Raw genomic sequence first — 27,098 nt, forward strand, 5'->3', positions numbered from 1 at the left:
GGTAAATCGGTTGGGGTTAAGACGTGCCGCAAGCCCTCTGAAGTTTTGAGATGCATTTACAAGGGGAAAAAATGCATTTTTTTCAGTTTTTGTAAAAATTTTGCCATTAAAAAATTACTTTTGTAATTTAATTTAAAAGAATCGAAATGTGTACGTAATTGTCGTTCTAATGAGACATAAAAAACAGAAATCGGTCAAAAAATGTTAAAGTTATTAAAAATTCGCCAGGCCATTAACGTGTCTCAGGCCACTAGAACATGAAATGTAGGAACAAAATTAACATATTTTGAGAAATATTAAAATAAAAGCTCATTTTTACTTAAAATATGTCCATATTTACTTGTATATGAGTTTTTGTCTTCGTAGGATACCGTTAACCTATTCTTAGGTATGAACAAAAAAATTTAATTTTTTTAACGGCAGTTTCAAAACTCCATTTTCAAATTTTTAAAAATTTTGTTAAACAAATTTCAGAATTTTTTGATCATCTCATTGGGATTTTTTAAGAGTATAATAGGGAATAAAAATGTGAAAAAATTATGAAAATATCTCTTATAGTTTTTCCGTACCTGCGATTTAAATTTTGAAATTTTCGAGAAAAACCAATTATTTGGCAATTTTTAGGCCAATGAGCTCTATTTCCTTACTCTTATGAATTTTAAGTAAAACCTATCCAGAATATTATAGTCCAGATAATTCAAAATATACTCTGAAACTTCTACTAAAATCGGAAGACGTTAACCCTTAAATCGTGAAGGTCAAAGGTAAAATTTTTCAATATTTGGAATTTCTCTTGGAAAGATTTCGAAATGATCGAAATGTTGTATATTTTTGGGCCGATTTTGATGAAATTTAACAAAAATATAACATAAACTCTAGGGTTTATAATAACAGCACAAGAATGGAAATTAACGCTTAATGGCACTTGGGGTTAAAATGACACCAAACTTTTAAAATCATAATTTTTTATGGTTTTAGAAGTTTGGGGTCATTTTAACACCAAGTGCTATATAGGGTTAATTTTAATTTTTCTGCTGCTTTTGTAAATACTAGGCTTTGTGTTATATTTTTGTTAAATTTCATCAAAATCGGCCCAAAAATATACAACATTTCGAACATTTCAAAATCTTTCCAAGAGAAATTCCAAATATTGAAAAATTTGACCTTTGACCTTCACGATTAACGTTTTTTGATTTTAGTAAAAGTTTCAGAGTATATTTAGAATTATCTGGACTATAATATTCTAATTAAGTTTTGCTTAAAATTCATAAGAGTAAGAAAATAGAGCTCATTGGCCTAGAAATTGCCAAATAATTGGTTTTTCTCGAAAATTTCAAAATTTAAATCGCAGGTACGGAAAAACTATAAGAGATATTTTCATAATTTTTTCACGATTTAATTCCCTATTATACTCTTAATAAATCCCAATGAGATGATCAAAAAATTCTGAAATTTGTTTAACAAAATTTTTAAAAATTTGAAAATGGAGTTTTGAAACTGCCGTTAAAAAAATAAAATTTTTTTGTTCATACCTAAGAATAGGTTAACGGTATCCTACGAAGACAAAAACTCATATACAAGTAAATATGGACATATTTTAAGTAAAAATGAGCTTTTATTTTAATATTTCTCAAAATATGTTAATTTTGTTCCAACATTTCTTGTTCTAGTGGCCTGAGACACGTTAATGGCCTGGCGAATTTTTAATAACTTTAAAATTTTTTAACCGATTTCTGTTTTTTATGTCTCATTAGAACGACAATTACGTACACATTTCGATTCTTTTAAATTGAATTACAAAAGTAATTTTTTAATGGCAAAATTTTTACAAAAACTGAAAAAAATGAATTTTTTCCCCTTGTAAATGCATCTTAAAACTTCAGAGGGCTTGCGGCACGTCTTAACCCCAACCGATTTACCTAAAATTTTTTCAGGATGATTTTTTTACTAATGTTCACCAAACTGGGGGGTGAGAATGGCCAAAATCCAACTTTCGTTTATTAAGGGCCACCCTAATGTACATACATACTGGGAACAAAATTATCGATTATATTTATTTTTGCTGATGCAATAAACACAAGACCAAGGCGAATTCATACAAGGTGCTATCAGTTCTACAAATACAACAATTGGTCTTAACAAACGTCAAAAAACAAAAATGAAAAATTAAACAAATAAGTATTAAAATTTAATGTAGTGTAGATAATTGTATAGTGCTTAACTTATTTATTTAAAAAATAAATATTTTGTTAATACGATTAGAATATGTAGGTATTTAAATATAAAAACTAGCTTTGACAGCTGTTAGAACCAAAAAGCGAAAAAAAAATTATCAGCTGTTTGACTGACTCCACCTTGTATAAATTCGCCTTGCACAAGACCAGCGTTGCCGCTTTGGTCCAATTGGACCAAAATTGGTAGTTTCAAGTTAACAAATTGACTTTTGGTAGTTTGGTTGGTTTGTTCCGATATTTGTCGTATTTTGGTAGGCTACGATATTTCTGAATACATAAGTATTTTTAAGAACAAAATAATTAAAATAATAACGAAAAACTACTTATGTTAAGCCAAAATAATAAAACTACATAATTGCAAAATATCAACATATCATTTTCTTAAATATTTAGTTTAGTCGGGTAAATGTGTATTTATTTAGTAGTGTTGAGTTCAAAAAATGCCAAAGGGCTCTCAAAACTTTTATTTTCTAATAATATGTGTTAAACTCTGCTTCAATATTTCAGTTTCATCTGACACTTTAAATATCCAATTATGGAAATTAGGACGCGTAATTTATTTCTATATGAAACTTATTTGTGTTGAATTTTTTCGGGATACCAACACTTTTAGGAGTTTTATGCTCGTTTAAGTAATTTTCGGAAGGTGGACTTATATGGGAGCTATGGTCAATTATGAATTTAATTTTTAGGTGTAATTTATTTGTAAAACTGTTATTTAATATCTATATAAATCAAGCATTTATGACGGATAATGTCTTATTTCTGGAGGACATTTATATGGGGGCTATGTGAAATACATGGACAACCAGCCAGACAGACGTACGGAAGGACATCGTTAAATAGACTCAAAAATAAAATCTCGAAAACTGAACGATTTTAACATATTTATGATTGCAGTGTTATTTAATAACTTTCTTCCACTGGGTAATTTTATAGCAGCAATAATATAATTTTAAGGGCACTGCTACACGTTCAATATATATTGTGATATTTGGATCGCGATCCATTGGAATAGATCATGTAAAATGAGGTTATTCTGCGATTAGGATCGCGATCCATCAATACCGTATGCTACACGTTCAATAAATATCGCGATACTGGATCGTGGTCAATATATATTGAACGTGTAGCAGTGCCCTAAGTTAACTATTAATTTTGAAACAAATCCATATAGCATTTCTCAAATGTTTTAAATTTGGTAGGTTTTGGTAGTTTTTAATTAGAAATTTGGTAGGAAAAATATTTTATGAGTGGCAACGCTGCACAAGACGTTCATCATTTGAGCAAAAATACACAAATGAGAACATTAAGAACAAGGCGAATTTATACAAGGTGGAGTCAGTCAAACAGCTGATAATTTTTTTTTTCGCTTTTTGGTTCTAACAACTGTCAAAGCTTGTTTTTATATTTAAATATCTATATATTCTAAGCTTATTAACAAAATATTTATTGTTTACATAAATAAGTAAAGCCCTCACTATTCAATTATCTACACTTTGTTAAGTTTAAATACTAATTTGTTTAATTTTTCATTTTGGTTTTTTGACATTTATTAAGACCAATCGTTGTTTTTGTAGAACTGACACCACCTTGTATGAATTCGCCTTGATTAAGAAGAAACAAAACCACCATGAAGAGAAATTTATTGAAAAGAGTTACCACCGTCAAACAAAAAAAAATAATGAAAATACGTGTATTGTAAAGTTAATTTTATGAGGAGTGTTTATGGTTTAATTCATGGCAATTAATTGGAGATTTAGGAACACTTTTGGCGAGAAACAGTTTTATTTTTGAACAGGGGATATTTTAAAATATTTTGGGAATTTAAACAGAATTATATTATTTTTATTAACGATAATGGCAATAAGTAAAGTACTTGATTGGAACGAACGTGTACAAGATCCAGTGGGAAACTTTGTTACCAATACGAATGATTAGTTTTATAAATTCTTAAAAATTTTGGTTTTAAGGTTTTACCGAATTAAATTATTTCTATTTAACAAGGTTAGCTACCGTTACCGAAATAATTGCAATTATCGTCACCGATATAATCGTAAATAAAACGTATCCGATGATATTAATAATTAAGTTTATTGAAATCTACAGATTTTATAATATAACAGAATATCAAATTTGCAAATTGGTGTTTAAATTTTATTCAGGATGAAATTACCGTTGTAAAGTTACGGAAGTAACATCAAATGCCGTTATCGAAATAAAAAAAATACCGTTACCGAAATAATCCAAACCATCTATTAGTTTTGAATCAGTAGACTACTTGCTATTTAATTAATAATTTTTTTTTTGTTAAGAAAAATAATATTTGGTTACATATAGTTTTAATTCAGTTTTGGAACAGCGACGAATAGTATCTGGAAACCCTGTTTACACTCTTTATCAGCGTTGCCGCTTTGGTCCAAATGGACCAAAATTGGTAGTTTGAAGTTAACAAATTGACTTCTGGTAGTTTGGTTGGTTTGTTCCGATATTTGTCGTATTTTGGTAGGCTACGATATTTCTGAATACATAAGTATTTTTAAGAACAAAATAATTAAAATAATAACGAAAAAACTACTTATGTTAAGCCAAAATAATAAAACTACATATTTGCAAAATATGAAGATAGCATTTTCTTAAATATTTAGTTTAGTCAGGTAAATGAGTATTTATTTAGTAGTGTTATGTTCAAAAAATGCCAAAGGGCTCTCAAAACTTTTATTTTCTAATAATATGTGTTAAACTCTGCTGCAATATTTCTGTTTCATCTGACACTTTAAATGTCCAATTATGGAAATTAGGACACGTAATTTATTTCTATATGAAACTTATTTGTGTTGATTTTTTTCGGGATACCAACACTTTTAGGAGTTTTATGCTCGTTTAAGAAATTTTCGGAAGAGGGCCTTATATGAAAGCTATGATCAATTATGAATATAATTTTTTGGTGTAATTTATTTGTAAAAATGTTATTTAATATCTATATAAATCAAGCATTTATGACGGATAATGTCTTATTTCTGGAGGACATTTATATGGGGGCTATGTGAAATACATGGACAACCAGCCAGACAGACGTACGGAAGGACATCGTTAAATCGACTCAAACATAAAATCTCGAAAACTGAACGATTTTAACATATTTATGATTGTAGTGTTATTTACTTTCTTTCTCTGGGTAATTTTATAGTAGCAATAATATAATTATATAGTTAACTATTAATTTTGAAACGAATCCATATAGCATTTCTCAAATATTTTAAATTTGGTAGGTTTTGGTAGGCTTTGGTAGTTTTTAATTAGAAATTTGGTAGGAAAAATATTTTTTGTGTGGCAACGCTGCTCTTTATTCTGAGCGAATGAGTATTTCGTTTGAAATGTTTCTCTTTTCGGCCAAAAAATCTCCCGTCGTGTCAAAAACAGCTGTCAGCCAACAGTGTGTATCTATTAGATACCAAACAGTTCTTTACAAACTCCATAAACGTTCAGACTTGTTACCAACTAAAGTTTCATTTACAATTGCCGGTGCATAATGCCGCGTGTTTTTCAATAACAATTTTAACTTATTCTTAAAAACCATAAATAATAATTTATGTACACATCTAATAAATGTATTACATTTCAAAATATTTCTCCAATTTGTGATATTAAATAATATTGAATAATAAAAAAAAACAAAGAATTAAAAATGGAAGATGTTTTACAAAATATTGGGTAAGAAATAATTTTAAAGACAATTGACAATTAAAGACAATATTTTATCTAAAAAATGCTTCTGCCACAAGTCATACAAATTAATTATAACTAATAGAAACAAGAAATATACATTAGTGCTCGTACCTACATACATATTTGTTTATTTTTAGTTAACGTATGCATTCTTCGGTATTTTATTGATTTTAATTTAATTTGAATGCACGCAATAGTACAAATACAGATACTACGACCCGACTCAAAATTACTAGATATTGCATACTACTATTGCACTTGAAAATAAATTCAAACCTAATAATAGTTTTTTAATGAAAATTTTAAAGCAACAAATCTGTATTATTAGTTAATGAGAAGTGTTTTAAATCACTAATGTAGGGTACACAAAGTGCAAAGTGCAGAACATTTTTAGCGCGAATTAATTTCCTCTTTTAAAGTCATACAAATTTATAGACTATTCATTTATCACTATGCCAGTCTGTCAGTATTAAAACCGCAACATATTCCAACATTTTTTTGTTAACCTCTTTGAAAAGTTTTTATCGCAGAATATAAAATAAATAAGTAACGTCATTTGCCTATTGAATGTTATTGAATTGCATGTGAAATGTTCACTGGAAATAGTTTATAACTAAAACAATCTAGTAAAACATAATCCGATCATATATAATATATATATTAACCGCAGTTTCAAAACTCCATTTTCAAATTTTTAAAAATTTTGTAAAATTTCAGAATTTTTTGATCATCACATGGGGATTTATTGACAACATAATAGGGAATAAAAATATGAAAAAACAAGTAAGAAAGTATGGTCGGTCAAGCCCGACCATATAATACCCTACACTAAGTAAAAGAGCAAAAAAATTTGTCTTTTAAAATTTCAATAATTTATATTTTTGAGTGATTTTCGGAAGTGGGGTTATATGGGGGCTATGACCAATTATGGACCGATCACCATGAAATTAGGTCGTGTGATTTATGTCTATATTAAAGTTAACTATGTTGAATTTTGTGTGTTTACCAATGGGAGCTAATGACTAATTATGGACCGATCGTAACAAAATTTGGTGACATGAGTTTTGTGTATATAAAACTTATTTGGAGCGGAATTTGTGGAGATACATATATAAATTAAACATTTATGACCGATAAAGTCCAATTTCGGGAGGACATTTGTATGGGGGCTAGGTGAAATAGTGGACCGATTTCAGCCAGTTTCAATAGGCTTGGTCCTTGGGCCGAAGAAATAATATGTACCAAATTTGATCGAAATATCTTCAAAATTGCGACCTGTACTCTGCGCACAAGGTTTACATGGACAGCCAGCCAGCCAGCCAGCCAGCCAGCCGACCAGAAGGACGGACGGACATCGCTTAATCGACTCAGAAAGTGATTCTAAGTCGATCGGTATACTTTAAGGTGGGTGTTAGACTAATATTTTTAGGCGTTACAAACATCTGCACAAACGCATAATACCCTCCCCACTATGGTGGTGTAGGGTATAAAAATATGTCAATACCTCCTATAGTTTTTCCGTACCTGCCATTTAAATTTTGAGATTTTCGAGAAAAACTATTTTTTTGGCCATATTTTGACGAATGAGCAGAATTTCTTTACTGTTATGATTATTAAGCAAAAGCTATTCAGAATATTATATTCCCGGTAACTCTAAATATAATCTGAAAGTTTTACTAAAATCGGAAAACGTTAACCCTTAAATCGAGAAGGTCAAAGGTCAAATTTTTCAATATTTGGAATTTCTCATGGAAAAATAGCGAAATGTTATATATTTTTGGGCCTATTTTGATGAAACTTAAGAAAAATATAACATGATGTCTAGTATTTATAATAATAGCACAAAAATTAAAATTAACCCTTAATAGCACTTGGGGTTAAAAAGACACTCAAATTTTAAAGTCACGAAAAACACATTCAATATGAATGGTGATAACTTTAATGTTTTTCAGAGTAAAATAAATTCAATCATTCAAGTTACTTTTTAAATCTATTAAATCAAAAGTACACTAAGGGTTAAAATCAATTTTATTATTCAAAAATCCTTAATAAAATATTAATTACGTTATTAAAGCAAAAATCAGGTATAAATACAATATTTTGAAGTTTGAAAAATGTGTGGTCAAAATTGAAGAAAATTTTGAACATTTTTCAAAATAGCTTCCTAATACTATTTTCTAATACACAACACAATATTTTAAAGTTTGTTTCCTATAAAAATAAAATGTTCATCAGCTCTATTGAAATTGACTATTTTTTAATTTTTTTTGGAAGTTTGGGGTCATTTTAATCCCAAGTGCTATTATGGGTTAATTTAAATTTTTCTGTTGTTTTTGTAAATACTGGACTTTGTGTTACATTTTTCTTAAGTTTCATCAAAATCGGCCCAAAAATATATAACATTTCGCTATCTTTCCATGAGAAATTTGAAATATTGAAAAATTTGAACTTTGACCTTCACGATTTAAGGGTTAAAGTTTTCCGATTTTAGTAAAACTTTTAGACTATATTTTAAATTAACTGAACTATACTATTCTGAATAGCTTTTACTTTAAAATCATAACAGTAAGGAAATTCGGCTCATTCTCCAAAATATGGCCAAAATATTAGTTTTTCTCGAAAATCTCAAAATTTAACTCGCTGGTACGGAAAAACTATAGGAGGTATTGACATACTTTTTTCACATTTTTATTCCCTATTATGTTGTCAATAAATCCCCACGTGATGATAAAAAAATTCTGAAATTTGTTTAACAAAATTTTTAAAAATTTGAAAATGGAGTTTTGAAACTGCCGTTATAAAAATAATTTTTTTTGGTCATACTTGGGAATAGGTTAGCGGTATCCTACGAAGATAAAAACTCATATACAAGTAAATATGGATATATTCTAAGTAAAAATAAACTTTTATTTTAATATTTCTCAAAATATGTTAATTTTGTTTCTACATTTCATGTTCTAGTGGCCTGAGACACGTTAATGGCCTGGCGATTTTTTAATAACTTTAACATTTTTTAACCTATTTTTGTCTTTTATATCTTATTAGAACGACAATTATGTACACATTTCGATTCTTTTAAATTAAATTGCTAAAGTAATTATTTAATGGCAAAATTTTTACAAAAACTGAAAAAAATGCATTTTTTTCCCTTGTAAATGCACCTCAAAACTAAATCGCTAAGTCGGCACGGGTTGCCCTTCTTAGAACAAGCTAAAAAAATGTTGGTGGTGTTTTATGTCATTACACAAGTTTTCAGGGGGTACCGTCTCAACATTTCCAAAAATTTAATTCTAAGGGACACTCTAATATATATATATATATATATATATATATATATATATATTAGAGTGCTCCAAAAAAATAAAATTGCGAATTTTGACCGTCCCCCCCTTTAGAATTGTTCTATGTATTGTAGAAACACGTTGTGTAAAATATTAGGATGATAGGATAACGTTAACTGGTGGCGCAACGACGGTGAAGTTTTGAGGTGCATTTACAAGGGGAAAATATGCAATTTTTTCAGTTTTTGTAAAAATTTTGCCATTAAATAATGACTTTTACAATTTAATTTAAAAGAATCGAAATGTGTACGTAATTGTCGTTATAATAAGATATAAAAGACAAAAATTGGTGAAAAAATGTTAAAGTTATTAAAAAATCGCCAGGCCATTAACGTGACTCAGGCCACTAGAACAAGAAATTTATGAACAAAATTAACATATTTTGAGAAATATTAAAATAAAAGATTATTTTTACTTAAAATATATCCATATTTACTTGGGTTAATTTCCATTTTTGTACTATTATTGTGAATACTAGACTTCATTTTATATTTTTCTTAAGTTTCATCAAAATCGGCCCAAACATATATAATATTTCGCTATCTTTCCATGAGAAATTCCAAATATTGAAAAAATTGACCTTTGACCTTCACGATTTAAGGGTTAAAGTTTTCCGATTTTAGTAAAACTTTCAGACTATATTTAAAATTACCTGGACTATATTATTCTGAATAGCTTTTACTTAAAAATCATTACAGTAAGGAAATTCTGGTCATTCCCCAAAATATGGCCAAAAAATTAGTTTTTCTCGAAAATCGCAAAATTTATATCGCAGGTACGGAAAAACTATAGGAGGTATTGACATACTTTTTTCACATTGTTATTCCCTATTATATTGTCAATAAATCCCCACGTGATGATCAAAAAATTCTGAAATTTGTTTAACAAAATTTTTAAAAATTTGAAATTGGAGTTTTGAAACTGCCTTTAAAAAAATTTAATTTTTTTGGTCATACCTGAGAATAGGTTAACGGTATCCTACGAGGACAAAAACTCATATACAAGTAAACATGGATATATTTTAAGTAACAATAAGCTTTTATTTTAATATTTCTCAAAATATGTTAATTTTGTTCATAAATTTCTTGTTCTAGTGGCCTGAGTCACGTTAATGGCCTGGCGATTTTTTAATAACTTTAACATTTTTTCACCAATTTTTGTCTTTTATATCTTATTATAACGACAATTACGTACACATTTCGATTCTTTTAAATTAAATTGTAAAAGTCATTATTTAATGGCAAAATTTTTACAAAAACTGAAAAAATTGCATATTTTCCCCTTGTAAATGCACCTTAAAACTTGAACGTCGTTGCGCCACCAGTTAACGTTATCCTATCATCCTAATATTTGACACAACGTGTTTCTACAATACATAGAACAATTCTAGAGGGGGGGGGCTTGTACCTAGAAAGTTTTTTTCGTCCATACAATCTTGGAGCACTCTAATATATTCGAAATACATTATAACGAATTGAAATAAAAATAATTAATAAAATAAATTTTATTGTATATCAAATTCGAGCGCAAACTTAAAACAGCCTAAAGAACAACATAGGGTATAGGCAGATGGAATATATAACAACTGTCAAAGTATATTAATTATTATTATTAGCCACCAAACTGTAAAATGTTGCATAGTATTGATCTCTGTATTTTCTTTGCACTGCATTAATTGTATCTAACGGCAAGTACACATACAGTTGCGATCAAAACAACACTTTGAATGGAAAAATATTCCAAAGGAAAGCTTTCAAACTTAACAAAAACCTACTTTTTCTATTAGTTTCAGAAGAAATAAATAACATTGTCACACAAGTAACATGATCATTAAAATTTTGTGTAGAAGAGTTGTAGTTTTAAATGAAATCATTTGAGATATAATACTGATGACAATTTGACACAGTATGGCATTCTGCAGCCATAACTATTTTTTGCGATGCCTCTCTTTGCAGTACTTTTTTAGATCTAACATTTTACAAATATGTATATGACTGTGCTTTAAATAAAATTGATAACACAATTCTGTTACATACTCATTTTAAGATTTTGAGATTTTGGGAAAAAACAAGTCACGAGCTCTATAAAACACTGCAAACTAAAAGTTGTGAACTTTGAAACACTGTATCCCACTTTGTATTCTAACGGTTGGTCACAAATTTAATTTTCTTAAAGGTTATGTTCTCCTATACGATTTGTTTGTATCATTTTACTATCGGAACAGTACTTTAGATATTTATTACCACGTTTCTTCCGATCGACCCAACTGTACCGGATTTGAACAGAATCGTCCCGAAGTTATCTTCACGTATATCACAAAATCAAAAAAAAATTAGTCTGGGGTAAAATTTGATTGATCGACAGGTTTATATCTTTTATAATATTGTGGATCAATTTCGTTGAACATCCAATTTTGCTAAAAATTTAATGTGTTATGATACCGTATATGCCATTTTTGTGATTATACAATAAAGTTTGTATGAATTTTATAATTATAAAAATCTTGTGTTTTCAAAAAAGAAAAAATTACACTCTGCTACAAAATTACACTTTTTGTCAGAACTTGAAAAGCCACCTAATGGAGGTTATAGGCCTAGGTGAGGACATAATAAAACCGTTTTCAAAGATTTTGAAACACCCTCAAAATTTTGAGATATTTTGAAAACACTGTTTTAGGATAGGTCGTAGTACTTTAGTACCTCTAACTCACACATTTCAAAATTTTAAACAATTATAGTTAGGTAAAGAATTAAGCTTTCGTAAAATGTATGTATAGGATATAGATCCTAGAAATTATGTAAGTTTTTATAAATAGTTTGGAATTCTTATTAATTTTTTTTCCTAATTTTTCAAATTCAGCAATAGTTATTTAAAATTTTGTCTATGAAACCCTATTTTTTTTGCACAGTATCGAATTTTATAGGCAATTTTATGTAGACAAAAACGAGATATTAGTTGTTAAAATCGGTTTATACTTGCAAAAGTTATTAAACTTTTTCGAAAAAAGTTCCATAAAATTTACCTTGTAAATTAAAAATTGTAGAACAAATTTTTTTTGTATAGTTTTTTGTTTTTTTTTATTCATATGGGCTGGGGGAGAAAATACTAAAAAGGTGTTAATGAAAAGTTGAATAAGTTTTACAATTTCCTTAATACATTGATATAAATTTTTATAATCTTCCATATCAAAATTAGCAATGAAAAGCGATTAAAATCAAAAAAGTTGATAAATTTAGTTTTTCTTTTAGATATTCTTAACAAAAACAAATGTATCAAATGCACGCCATTTTAAAGCGTGATCAGTTTTCTTTTTAACCCCGTTTAAAAATTTAAAGTCGGACAGAGACTGACTGAGTTACAGATCGATAAGTTCACGGACATAACTGAAAATGGTTTTTTCAGTATAACTTCTGAATTTGAGGGTGTTTTGGAAATTTTTTGACACAATTTCTAATGTACTCAGCAAGCCCTATAACCTACGCTAGGTCGTTTTTCAAGTTTTTTTTTCCATCGTAGCACCGTGTTATTATATTTCTATTTTAATAGGCATTTCGAATTCGTTCTATATTCGTGAATTTTACAGCATACAATCTATAACGGTTATTTTTATGTATAGGGTGTATCAGTAAGAATGCAATTTTTGATTTTAAAATAAAAATATGTATTTTTTGAAATAGTTGAGATTTTTTATTTGATTGTAAAGACGACATGTTTTGTGGCACACAGGAGTATCATTACCAACATTTTCAAAAATATTTATAATAATAAAGGCCGTTTTTTTAAGGCCGAAAGAACTTGCGAAAGGATTAACATTCTAAAGAACTGTCCTACTGTTCTCACTTTTTGACATTTAGGATCAGTATACACTGGCAAATCATTATAAATAGATTGATGCTTGAACAACGCTTCCAATTATCCAAATGTACTTTGAAAATCAGTTATTGATTCACGCAACTTATTGACGACTGTTTTATCGCAAAATTACGTTTAGCGATGAGGCTCATTTTTGTTTAATGTTATTTTTAGTATGTCCTGGAGTCCTAGATTTTTTTCAATATACATACACATGTTTCCAGAAGTTAGGCGACATAAAGCCACAAACGCATACATGTTTCACATCATGAACAAAAATCATTGTAAACTAGTGATTATTGAGATGATGTACAGTTTTTTTATTAATATTTGCATTATTTAGAAATTTATTGTTTACTCGCAATACTGTGATATGAAATAATCGCAATAATACGAGTATAACAAGATATTATATGACCAACTTAGAGCTACTATTTTATCCATAACTGTAAATAGTTTAAATAAAAACGTTATATTTTTTGACAAGACATACTATGTACATTTTGAATAAAAGCTTAATTTTTTACAAATAAAAAACGAGAAACTTTAGAAAAGCTTTCACAATATTTTGCTTAAATCAATTAACTAATTCAACTTCACCTCGGTTATAAATAAGTTAAGCTTGAAGATCGTATTTATATAGATACATATGTAGGAATGTGTATGATCGTATAAAATAAATTCAACACTGTTTTGTGAGTCAATAGTATTTAAAGAAAAATCCCTTAAGATTTTGGTTCAGTTCTTATTCTAGTGAGTGTAAAAAATATAGTTTTGAAAAATTATAAAATATATAAAAAAAACAATAAACAATTTGCCAAGGTAACGAATCTTTTGATTTTACAATAGTAACAAAAAAAATAAATAAAATTTGCTAATTGAACAAAATTTAAAGAGCTTCATGTTTTTATTATTTGGCGGTGTTGAAAATAGTTGCTGTTATAAAAAATATAAAATTACACACATATTTCACTAATAAACCAAACAAGGCCCAATTTTTTTAAATTAAATTAAAAAAAACACTGACTCATTTCTTATAGGCAATTTCTCACATTAACAAGAAAGTGTAAATTAAACATACATACTATTATTTGGTGTTTTCCTAAATACTGTAAACAATTAATTAAACAATTGTAAAAACAAAACTTGTGAGCGAAAAATCCACTATTGAAAACATGCAAGTTTTTATTTTATTCTGCCGCTTTAATAAACAAAAAGTTGATCTGAAATTTATTGAAGACGTGATAATATGTTGATATATTTCTACAAGTACATATTTATTATTTGATGTATGACGACAGATAAACAAAAACAATTAATTGACTGTAATTAAGGTTGTTTTTATGATTTCGGACTTCATTTCAGAATGACCTTTCCCGGTTTTAAAAGTATATATAAGACGTTAAGTCGCAAGAAACCTATAGAAGACTCAAGCGAATCTAAATTGGCAAAAGTTTTGTCGGCCTTTGATTTGACGACTCTGGGCATTGGATCCACACTGGGTGTAGGTGTGTATGTGTTGGCTGGACAAGTGTCAAAAATATATGCTGGTCCTGCTGTGATTTTCAGTTTTCTTATTGCTGCAATTGCCTCAATTTTTGCCGGTTTATGTTATGCTGAGTTTGGAGCACGTGTTCCCAGAGCGGGATCAGCTTATATCTACAGTTACGTTACAATTGGAGAGTTCATTGCATTCATAATTGGCTGGAATTTGATATTGGAATATGCAATAGGTAAGTTAAGAAGACTCAAATATTTCATATTTGTCTTTATTCGAAATGCAGACAGACGTCTGCTTAGTTCTAAAACAATACACTTGAAGAGTTTCATTGCATAGTTAATGTACGAGTATACCTACATGTGCATATTTAAATGTACTGGGTAGTGTCATAGTAACTCTTTTTTAAATAACATCTAAATTTAAAGTTCTAAGCAAGAACGCATATGTAAATTAAATAAATCATTTGTTTCACTTATTAATAAATTAAAATCCACATTAAAAAAAACTACATTTATTATACTCGTATTTATTTAACTTCTCTGTATAAATGCAAAAAGAAAGTATTGTGTCTTGTAAAATTGAGATTAAATTACGGCATCTCCCTTGAGTGTTCAACATTTAATTGACTTGATTGATTTATATGGGTTTTAATTGATGTTTAGACAATTTGTTTTATTAATAAACAAAACCATGTGGAATGATTGCTCTTCCCATTCGGCACATGAGCGAGCACACATCCATATTTGTAGGTACGAGTATTTAATAATTTATTCTTTTCCAGGTTCGGCCAGTGTAGTTAAAGGTTTAAGTGCGTATTTGGATAATCTGTGTGGCCACGCTATGGAGAATTTCTTGAGTGAAAACCTGCCAATGAATATAGATGGGCTTAATGCATATCCCGATATATTTGCCTTTGGAGTTACCATTATATTTGCCTGGGCCATAGCCATGGGTGCTAAAGAATCTACGCGCCTCAACACAATATTCACTTTACTCAATTTAAGTGTGGTCGTGTTTGTCATTGGAGCCGGTCTTTTTAAAGGTAAGTAACAATAGCAAATGCGAAAAAGCAAGACAAATAAATGTGTGTGAAGTTAAATTCGAATTTAACTAGCACAGACAAAAACCACATTTTTTAACATTGATCATTTTACAGTCAACATATCACTGTTAAGCACTTAACAGTCATCATAAATAAATTGTAGTACATGAAATATATCTGAAATATGTATCTGAAATAATTTCAGAACTATAAAAAATAAAAAAAATAATAAAAAAATAAATTTCTGACTTGAAATAAAAGTAAGATAGTAAGAATTAATATTGGAATTTAAATAAAATTGAGTTTTTTGAAAACAAATGCTGGAGAGGATTAGTGACCATTTTGGAAACTGGGTGAATGGTTCGCATACTATACTGTATGGAAGTGTTGGTGCAAGGAGCACTTGTTGGAACTGTTATAGTGGGATATCTGAAATAATCTTGGGATTTGAGAAAATTTGATTTGGAAAATTGTATTTTTTTGAAAAATTTTCTGGAGAGGATTTGGTGTCCATTTTGGGAATTGTGTGGAAGGTTCGCATATTGCACTATATAGATATGGTGGTCCAAGAGGTACCTGTTGGAACTGTATTAGTGGGACATGTGAATGTTGTGCTATGTTGACTGTAAAATGATCAATGTTAAAAAATGTGGTTTTTGTCTGTGCTAGTTAAATTCGAATTTAACTTCACACACATATAAAATTTTACCATTTTTATTATTTTTTCGGAATACGATTCAATTTCTTTCATATCATAAAATCAATTCATTTGGTTAATATACATGCATTCACAGAGAAAACAGATTCGTGATAGCAACCAAATTTGTTGCCAATCGAATGATTCTACCTTAGTGACTGATTTTTAGAGTTGTGGCTACAAAATGTTGGAAGGAGTAGCAAAAGATTGGTTGCTTCAAGCGAAATTCTTCTTTATCAACTGACTTTCTGTTGATAGAACCAAAAAATTCTATGTGTGCAACCGAATCATTCGATTGGCAACAAATTCGGTTGCTATCACGAATCTGTTTTCTCTGTGTTTAAGTACATACATACTAATAATTAAAAATTAATCGTTATTGTTTGGCCAATGATTGCCACTGTAATGTAATCATATTAATATTGATATTTATGTTATTGATTTGGTCAACTTGTATAATTTTAGTGTCAACCAGCAATTGGGCTCTACCCAAATCATCAGTACCGGAGGGTTATGGTGATGGCGGTTTTGCTCCCTATGGTTTTGCAGGCATCATTAGAGGTGCCGCTATATGTTTTTATGGTTTTATTGGCTTTGATTGCATTGCTACTGCCGGTGAAGAAGCTAAAAACCCTAAGAAATCCATACCATTTGCGGTTATCACATCGCTGGCCATGGTCTTCCTGGCGTACTTTGGTATCTCCACTGTTCTTACCATGATGTTGCCGTACTACGAACAAGATGAAAGTGCTCCATTGGTCCATGTCTTCAGTATTTATGGTTGGACGGTGGCCAAGTATGTGGTCTCGATAGGAGCTATCTGCGCCATGTGTACCAGTCTTATGGGCTCCATGTTTCCATTGCCACGTATTGTGTATGCCATGGCCAATGACGGTTTACTATTCAAATTTATGGGTGAAATTAGTTCAAAACACAAAACACCTTTAAATAGTACATTGCTCACTGGCTTTCTAACTGGAGCATTCGCTGCCATTTTTAATTTGAAGCAGCTGATGAACATGATGTCTATAGGAACATTCTTGGCCTACTCCATGGTAGCTGCCTGCGTATTGATTTTACGCTATGAAAGTGATGAGAAAAGAGACAGTCGCCACTTTGCCAATGGTCGCGCTGTAATAGACTACAATGAAATCAACTGTGGTCTGTTGAAAATGTTGTTTAATACATCAAAGTCGATAGTGCCCACCAAAAAGACTGCCAGAATTGTTACAATAATGATATGTTTATATGGTAAGTGAAAAACAATTAAAACTCAAACTTTTTTATCTAGTTAGGACTAGTCTAGGCCTCAGACTATTTGCGGCAACTATTCAACCTAAATATATCCATATATTAAATTTAAATTTGTTATTTGTTATTGTCTTGTTGCAGTATTCCAGTGCATTTTATTAACCCACGTATTGACTACATTTGAGGAAAACTTCTCGCTGGTGTCTGTGGTGGATATTATAAAGCTGTCTTTAAATGTGTTTTCGCTATTCATTACACTATTTATTATATCGCGCCAACCTGTTGCATCCTCATCTCTAGCTTTTAAGGTTCCCTTTGTTCCATGGGTTCCCGGATTTTCATTGCTCATCAACATTTATCTTATGATCAAATTGGACATCATGACCTGGGTCAGATTTAGCATTTGGATTGCAATAGGCTTAGTTATATTCTTTGCCTACAGCATACGTAACAGCAGTTTACGACGCCGAGAATTGAAGATACTGGCCGACTCGGAATCTCGTGGAAGAAGTGAAACAAATTCCATTTCATCTCTACAACATGACGAAAGATTTAGTACACAAGTCCCTCTGATGGTCCTGCCAAACTAATTAATTGTTTCGTATCGAATATTTAAACTAAGCGTTAAGCAAACTCTTATAGCCGAATTCACAATGAACTTCAAGAAAGTGGCATTTTGTGCATTTTTTCCCCTACAATTTGTTTAAAATTTAGCCACATACTTGAATTTGCTTTTAAATGCAGTTCTAAGTTGGAGTAATTTCTTACTCCGTTTCTCACAAATTTCACGGATGCTAAATATTTGTTTTGTAAACAAAAGAAACACATATACTTAAATGTATTAAAAATTATTACCAAATGATAATATTTACATATATTGCAGGAACACGATCTGCACTTTTTATATTTTGTATTGCCTGAAATAGATACTTATACAAGATTAAGTGTTTTAATTAAGTTATTAGTAAAATCTATATATATAAAAATGAAATGGTCCATGTATGTAATGTCATCACGTGAGAACGGCTGGAGCGATTTGGCTGATTTTTTTTTATTTGATTCGAAATTTTCAGGAGATGGTTTGTAAAGAAAAAAAATTTAAAAATTCCGGGTAAAACTCGGAAATTCTTTTTTTTGTTAGTCCAGTCAACTGTAATAAAAAAGCTCCCTAAGGTAATTTTTGAAAATGGCTTCAATTAGGTTTATAATTAAAAATAACTTAAATGATCCATTGAAAAAATTTCGACATACAAATAAATACATGGTTTGGCCAAATCAGCATAGACGTAAATAACTCTCAAACATACATCATTTTTGAAATTGACCAAAAAAAATACAAAAAAAATGTGTAAAATATAAAGGCACTGAAATCGTTCTGGTTATTGGAATGGCAGATAATTGCAGCTGAAATTTGTAGTACTTACTCTTGATACTTTACAGTATTAGATGTAATTTACACTTAACCTCTAATAGCCTCTTTTAATTTGTTCTGGCCTTTCAAACTTTTTTTTAATTTAGTTTCTATAGATTTAAAACTAGTTCCTAATCACTTAACTTTTACATAAAAAAACACACAAAAACTGCGTAATAACCACGTGGAATGGTTAATTGCTAACTGTTTTATAAAAACGTGTGCTAATTTGCAAAAAAAGGCTACTTCGATTCAAAAGTAAAAAAATCACATTTTTCTAATATTAAAATGACAAGAAAAAACCTTTAACTTTACAGGACTATAAAAAAACCAAAAAAAAAAATTTTTGGCCGATATATGCCGGATATCTGTATTTTGAAAACTATTAAAGTTAAAGCTACGAATTTTTGCACAAGTTTAAATAATTACTTTTGCAATTTAATTTAAAGGAATCGAAATGTGTACGTAATTGTCGTTCTAATGACATAAAAAACAAAAATTGGTCAAAAAATGTTAAAGTTATTCAAAATTCCCCAGACCATTAACGTGTCTCAGGCCATTAGAACAAGAAATGTAGGATCAAAATTAACATTTTTTAGGAAATATTAAATTAAAAGCCCATTTTTAATTTTTATCCATATTTACTTGTATATGAGTTTTTGTCTTCGTAGGATACCGTTAACCTATTCGCAGGTATGACGAAAAAAATTAAATTTTTTATTATTAAATAAAATAAAAACTTTTAAAAAACAAAAAAAAAATTGGCTAAAAATATTAAAAAACAAAAAAGTTATAATTGTTCACATTTAGTTAACATGCAGCGGGAGAAATTACATTTTTATTTTCTGCAAAAAACATGACATTTGGAGTACCGTTACCTTGTTTTGGTTCAAATTTTTTCACTTTGATATGCATTTATTTATTATTTGGACAATTGTCTCTCATACTGATTTGAAACTGAAGCAAAAAAACATAAACAAATTTTTGAATTTATTCTCCCTAAATTAGCAAAATCTGACACTGTCCACGGTGGTAAATTCCGACCAAAAACAACTTTTCTCTTTAAAATTGTATTAAAATTAAAACAAAACATAATTTATTTGTCTCCCTCACGACACTCCAACTGTAGTCTCATAGCATATGTTGGTCACAAAAATCCCTGATAATTCCGTCCAATGGGGTCCAAACAAATCGTACATGTTGACACAAGCTTTCAGAAAATTAATGTTGTGACCACACGATTAGAATACAATGTCAGGTACAGGGTATCAAATTTGACAACCTTTAGTTTCAAAGCTTTGTATCTTTACAAATGGGAGGATCTTAAATTAAATTATAAAAAATCATGCTTATTTCGCTAAGTTATCACTAGGGGCGGATTCTCATGCATTTATTATTGGAAAATATACGCCTAAAATATGCTTAAAACACCAAAATATAACCTAAAAATATGCACTTATATTTTTGTGCAGAAACATAAAATAATTATGAATCGCGCAATGACCAAAAAATACCAGGAATTAAATAGTCAAGTTTTAAAATTACAATTGTTCTTCTGAGAAAACGATGGATATATTAATTATAATATCTTGGTATGAATACTTTAAAATGCTAGTCTTTCCAACTTGCTTTTTAAAATCATCAATATTTTGATCGTGATGTAAAGTAGCATCCACCTTCAAATACAAACAGCTCGATCTGTGATCACTCATATTTCTGAACAAAAATCAATTTTTTATATAAAAACTCAAAATATCTAAATTTGCTAATAACTTGGCCAATAAGCGTTTAATCAAGAAAAGCAGCTCGATCTGTGATCACTCATATTTCTTATGTAAAAACTCAAAATATCTAAATTTGCTAATAACTTGGCCAATAAGTGTTTAATCATGAAAAGCAGCTCGATCTGTGATCACTCATATTTCTGAAAAAAATCGATATTTTTATATAAAAACTCAAAATATCTAAATTTGCTAATAACTTGGCCAATAAGCGTTTAATCGAGCAAAGCAGCTCGATCTGTGATCACTCATATTTCTGAACAAAAATCGATTTTTTTATATAAAAACTCAAAATATCTAAATTTGCTAATAACTTGGCTAATAAGCGTTTAATCAAGAAAGCAGCTCGATCTGTGATCACTCATATTTCTGAACAAAAATCGATTTTTTTTATATAAAAACTCAAAATATCTAAATTTGCTAATAACTTGGCCAATAAGCGTTTAATCAAGAAAAGCAGCTCGATCTGTGATCACTAGGGTATTCAATCGATTAACCGTTAATCGGTTAACCGATTAATTTTGGACGGTTAACTGTTCGAATAATTTAAAATTGCCGATTTTCAAATAACAAATAAACCGATTAATTTGTGTCGATTAACCGATTAACCGAAATTCCTTTTTTTGCTCTTTAAACAATTTTTTTGTATTTATTTTTCCCTTTCAATTCAAATACAAATTTCAAATTAAAATTAGATATTTTTGGAACATCCAATAAACATGATTATTAGTATGTATAACAACTGACATATTTAATTGTCTTTGAAACTTTGTTTGTATTTACATGTATAGACGAAACTTTTTCTCCAACATATACAATTTTTCCAAAAAAAGTTTTATTAAATCTAAAGAAAAAAATCGTTTAAATTATATTCTTTTTATAAAAGATTATTTCAGAAGATTTCACTAAAATTCAAAAAAAGTTGTTTCGATAAAAACGTCTTTGAATGTTTTATGACATTTTACTATTTCTTAAATAAATTTTAAACAAATTTTTACTTATCAAATATACGAGAAAACATGAATTTTAATTTTGATGTTTACAACAAAAAAATACACTCATACAAAAAATAATTGACTTTTTTGAAAACTGATAATTTTGTATTACTCAGTTCAAAAAACACGGATTTTGAGTTATGACGTTGTTGCAGCAAATAGGCGATATGTTTACAAAAATGATCTCAAATACCTTATTTGCCGTTTTTGTACACAAAATTCTTTGTTGTATTTTCAATTTAAAATTAAAATAGAAATTATTCGGTTAATCGAATAATTTTAAACTAACCGATTATTAACCGAATAAATCTAAACCTCGATTAATTATTTGCTCGATTAACCGATTAAACCAGAAACCCGATTAATTGAATACCCTAGTGATCACTCATATTTCTGAACAAAAATCGATATTTTTATATAAAAACTCAAAATATCTAAATTTGCTAATAACTTGGCCAATAAGCGTTTAACGTAGCAAAGCAGCTCGATCTGTGATCACTCATATTTCTGAACAAAAATCGATTTTTTATATAAAAACTCAAAATATCTAAATTTGCTAATAACTTGGCCAATAAGCGTTTAATCATGAAAAGGAGCTCGATCTGTGATCACTCATATTTCTGAACAAAAATAAATTTTTATATAAAAACTCGATGTGTGGAGCTCGATCTGTGATCACTCATATTTTTAAACAATAATAGACTTTTTATATAAAAACTTAAAATATCTAAAATCGCTTATAACTTGGCCAATAAGCGTTTAATCAAGAAAAGGAGCTCGATCTGTGATCACTCATATTTCGGACTTAGGTTTTTGACAACTGACTTAGGTTCTTTGTCTCTCAGTAACGCTTCTATATATATATATTTTATTTTATTATATGAATAAAAATTATCATTCAACAATACGTTTTTTTTTCTTTTTAACTATTTTTACCCATTTCAAACCACTTCTCTCAAATTCACAAATCGAACACAACCATTTTTTTAATTTGGACAGAACAACGCCGTCAGCTAGTTACTAATAATACATTTTTAAGGCGTGACGTGAACCCTACATCAGGTCATAATGGTCTAAAATAGTTTTCTTTTAAAAATTCTAAGTTTATCTTTAGAGTTTTTTTAAAATTTCATCACAAATTATAATAAATATTTATATTTATTGGACAACATCTGTCATTTAACTGTTACCCATTCGCTCAAAAGCATGAACAGTGGATCAGACGTTGAAAAAAATAGTAAAATTTTAAGGGTGTGAAGTTAAATTCGTAAGTTAAATACGTCCCACATATATGTTAACTACTTAACATAGCACTGTTAAATAAAGTAAATTTGAAAAACATAGTTTTTTTTGGCAAAAACATAATAAAATTAATTATTTTTTTCACCAATTAAAGAAAATACCTTAAATTTAAACTTTTAGTTAAAAAATAAAAAAACGTCTTCATATTAAGATTAAAATTACAGTTTGAATATGTAGTATTCAAGTTCATTGGCGGGCCACTTAGGACAGACCTGAATGGGGTTTGGATATGGTGGGTGTAAACTGGGAGGGAGTAGATATCAAAACTATATAGGGTATACCCAGTTGTTTCTCAGGGAAGGCGCTACTAGGGGCGGAATTTGTTCGATTACTTTGTTTACATTAATGTTCAATGATGCTAGACCATTCGCACTTAACAGTGAATACCGCTATAGTAAAATTACAAAACCCAATTCGTACATATATGTAATCAGACCGAGATCAAAATGAACTCCTAAAAGTAGGCTATACATAATAATAAAATTATAAATATTATAGAATTATTCCAATCATTTTAATGGCACAAATTGACAAATTTAAACTGATTTGAAGTACACAAAAACTCACGATTTAAAATTTTAGGAAAATTTTCAGACTATATTTAAAATTACCTGGACTATAATATTCTGAACATATTTTACTTAAAATTAATAACAGTAAGGAAATTGGGCTCATTCGCCAACATATGGCCAAAAAATTAGTTTTTCTCGAAAATCGCAAAATTTATATCGCGGGTACGGAAAAACTATAAGAGGTATTAACATACTTTTTTCACATTTTTATTTCCTATTATGTTGTTAATAAATTCACATGTGATGATCAAAAAATTTTAAAATTTGTTTAGCTAAATTTTTAAAAATTTGAAAATGGTGTTTTGAAACTGCCGTTAAAAAAATTAATTTTTTTTGGTCATAACTGCGAATAGGTTAACTTTTTCCTACTAAGACAAAAACTCATATACAAGTAAATATGGATATATTTTAAGTAAAAATTAGCTTTTATTTTAATATTTCTCAAAATATATTAATTTTATTCCTACGTTTCTTGTTCTAGTGGCCAGAGACACATTAATGGCCTGGCGAATTTTTAATAACTTTAAAATTTTTTGGCCAATTTCTGTTTTTTATGTCTCATTAGAACGACAATTACGTACACATTTCGATTCTTTTAAATTAAATTGCAAAAGTCATTTTGCAAAAAATTGCATATTTTCCCCCTGAAAATGTACCTCAAAACTTTGAGCGACGAGCGGCAAGGGTTGCCCTCTTAGAACAAGATAAAAAAATGTTGGTAGTATTTTAGGTCATTGCGAAAGTATTCAGGGTACCGTTTCAACATTTCAGAAATTTAATTCTAAGGAACACTCTAATGTACATATATTGTCACACATCTTAAATAATAATAATAATAATAATAATAATATGGCTTTCTTTAGATTGGTGTCATAATTAAGTTATCAAAATCAATTATTATTATTTTGTATTGTATTTTTGAATCGAACATCTTTCCGATAACACAGTGTATTCAATTCATGTATATATTTATTGGTATGTACATATGGGTGCTTTTGAAAATTAGCAAATAATTTTTAAAACTGTTAAAAAGCAAGGAGTAGAATTACGTTTAAATATTTGTAAACATGTCGTGATAAGACTAGCGTATCTCAGGTACTTGTCGTAGTTTCTCTCTAAAGCGACTTAGTCTTGTTTTGGAATTCAAAACAATTAGAACGTTTTTATTACGAACAAGTGGATTGAGATCGGTACCTGTACAATTGTGTTGACAATAAAAAATAAAAGCAAGTACAACAAACCCTTAAGGGAAACATTAAGAAGCTAAAACAATTTTGGCCAGTGAAGATCTAACACTAATTGCTATATGCTACATATGTTGTTTACATTTAGTTTCATCTAAATAGATACATGTATACAAACATATATATACTGATAATCGACAATAGAATATTTTGAATTAGAAGAAGTTTATCGTATATGATTCGTAAGCAATTTAATACAATTGCGGTAACTGAATTACTGATATGGTACTGCATCGGCAACAACAATAACAACATTAACAGTTGTTAGTCACATACTTTAGATTTCAGTATCATTATCAGCTGCACTTGTGTTAGGGAAAACATACATACTTATTTCATATTGAAGAAAAATAATAAAAATTGTAATTGAAATTTAAAAGCAGACACCAGATTTTAATACTTTTAAAAAAATAATATTTATCCATAACAATTTTCTCTACAAAATTCAAATACACATATAAATCGTTAAAAAAAAAAAATAATAAAAAAAAATAAAAAATGTGTTAATAAATTATTTCAAAAATGGCAAAGGCAATGTTTTTCGATGTGTTGTAATATAAAATCCTGTTATATTCAATGCTATTAAATATCTTATATATGTATGTTCGTATCGAAATAAAATGAACGGTCCACAATGGAACATAGATTAATTCCGAAAATCACCTTAAATGTCATTAACTTCTAATAAACGATGTTTCCAAATCACATGTTTTCTGTTGCGATAGCTTTAATGCTGTATAGATACTGTATATATGTTATTATCAAGATGTAATTCACTCCAATACACGTCTGTAAATGTTTTCGGGTCTCTGTTTAAAGAAATAAAGTTGATAATTAATATCGTACATACAGTGGTGGCCTTATAATTAGAAACACTTTTCACAGTGAAACTGGAGTTTCACATACGTTTTTCCATCAGATTGAAACAAGATGAACTTGGGTTCGCAGCTGCTGATAACTCTATTCCAGTAATGCAATGTCCCGACTCTTGTAAGAGCCTTCTTGTTATCCGGGTGAATATTTCTGCGGTTATGTGCTGTTCAATTACTTCATCATTTCGCGCAAAAAATGGATGTCTCTTACTGGCCCTACTAATAATTATATCTTTGGCAGTAGTGGTCTTTCATGCCCTAGACTTCCTAACTGGGGTTTCAAACTCCTTTGACTAATTAAACAAATGAATTCCACCAAACATGATAAACGCATTACTAGTTAATGTATTGGTTTTCAAATTATATATACTTTGTCACTAATAAAACGATAAGTTCAGAAATTAAAGTAAAAATAGCAAAAATTATTATAAGGACACCACTGTAAGTAAGTACATACATACATATGGGGCATTTCACGTCAAGTGAACCAACTTTTGAAATCGATTCGGACACCATTTTTCAACAAGATCGGTCAAGAACTCTCTGAGTTATAGGAGGTCAAAATTTGACATTTTGGCCAAACATGTGTTTTTTTTATCCATATAACTTATTACCTATTGTTCTTAGCAAAATGTGTCCCAAATAGTTTAGATAGCTATTTATGCAATCTTTCGAAAAAAAAATTACAAAAAATTTAATAAAATATTTTTGTTTTTTTTTTAAATCAAAAATATTTTTGACTTTTTTTTCAAAATGGGCCCTTTTTATTTTTTTTAAGAAAGCTTAGGTCTTTTCCTAAGCGACCTATATGGTCGCTTAGTGGGATGCGAGTGGGATATCTATCAAAAAAATATTTTGTAACTCAAGATTTAAAATTTTTGAATTTTTTTGCAAAATCAAAAACTTTGTTGACTTTTTTTTAAAAAAATGGACCCATTTTTTAATTTTTTTTTTTGCTCAGAAGAAAGCTTATGTGTTTTCCTTTAACACCCTTTTTGTCGCTTAGTGGGATGCGAGTGGGATATCTATAAAAAAAATGTTTTGTAACTCAAGACATACAATTTTTTACTTTTTTTTGAAAAATCAAAAACCTTTTTGACTTTTTTTTTCCAAAATGGACTCGTTTTTTTATTAATTTTTTTTTCTCAAAAGAAAGCTTAGGTCTTTTCCTTTAAAACCTTTTTGTTTTGTAACTCAAGACAAATGTTTTTAAATTGATTTTTTTCATATTTGTGTGTAAGTGTTTCTAAAACCTTAAAAATAAAAACCACAAA

At 28.9% G+C, this 27,098-nt stretch overlaps 1 protein-coding gene across 2 annotated transcripts; it reads left to right on the forward strand.

The window, feature by feature from the left end:
- The first annotated feature begins 5,707 nt into the window (after positions 1-5,707).
- LOC135954429 (cationic amino acid transporter 2) lies at positions 5,708-18,662 on the forward strand. Of its 2 annotated transcripts, none has more exons than XM_065504599.1 (5): positions 5,708-5,948; positions 14,522-14,889; positions 15,439-15,699; positions 16,862-17,647; positions 17,789-18,662. In XM_065504599.1, exons 1-5 carry the CDS (start codon positions 5,923-5,925, stop codon positions 18,235-18,237), a joined length of 1,890 nt encoding a protein of 629 aa, XP_065360671.1. In that variant the 5' UTR covers positions 5,708-5,922; the 3' UTR covers positions 18,238-18,662. The 2 variants fall into 2 exon arrangements, with proteins under 2 accessions (XP_065360671.1, XP_065360673.1); XM_065504601.1 differs by lacking the exon at positions 5,708-5,948 and adding an exon at positions 13,882-13,978.
- The last annotated feature ends 8,436 nt before the right edge of the window (positions 18,663-27,098 follow it).

Source organism: Calliphora vicina, chromosome 3 (genome assembly GCF_958450345.1).
Source record: "Calliphora vicina chromosome 3, idCalVici1.1, whole genome shotgun sequence".
Lineage (NCBI taxonomy): Eukaryota > Metazoa > Arthropoda > Insecta > Diptera > Calliphoridae > Calliphora > Calliphora vicina.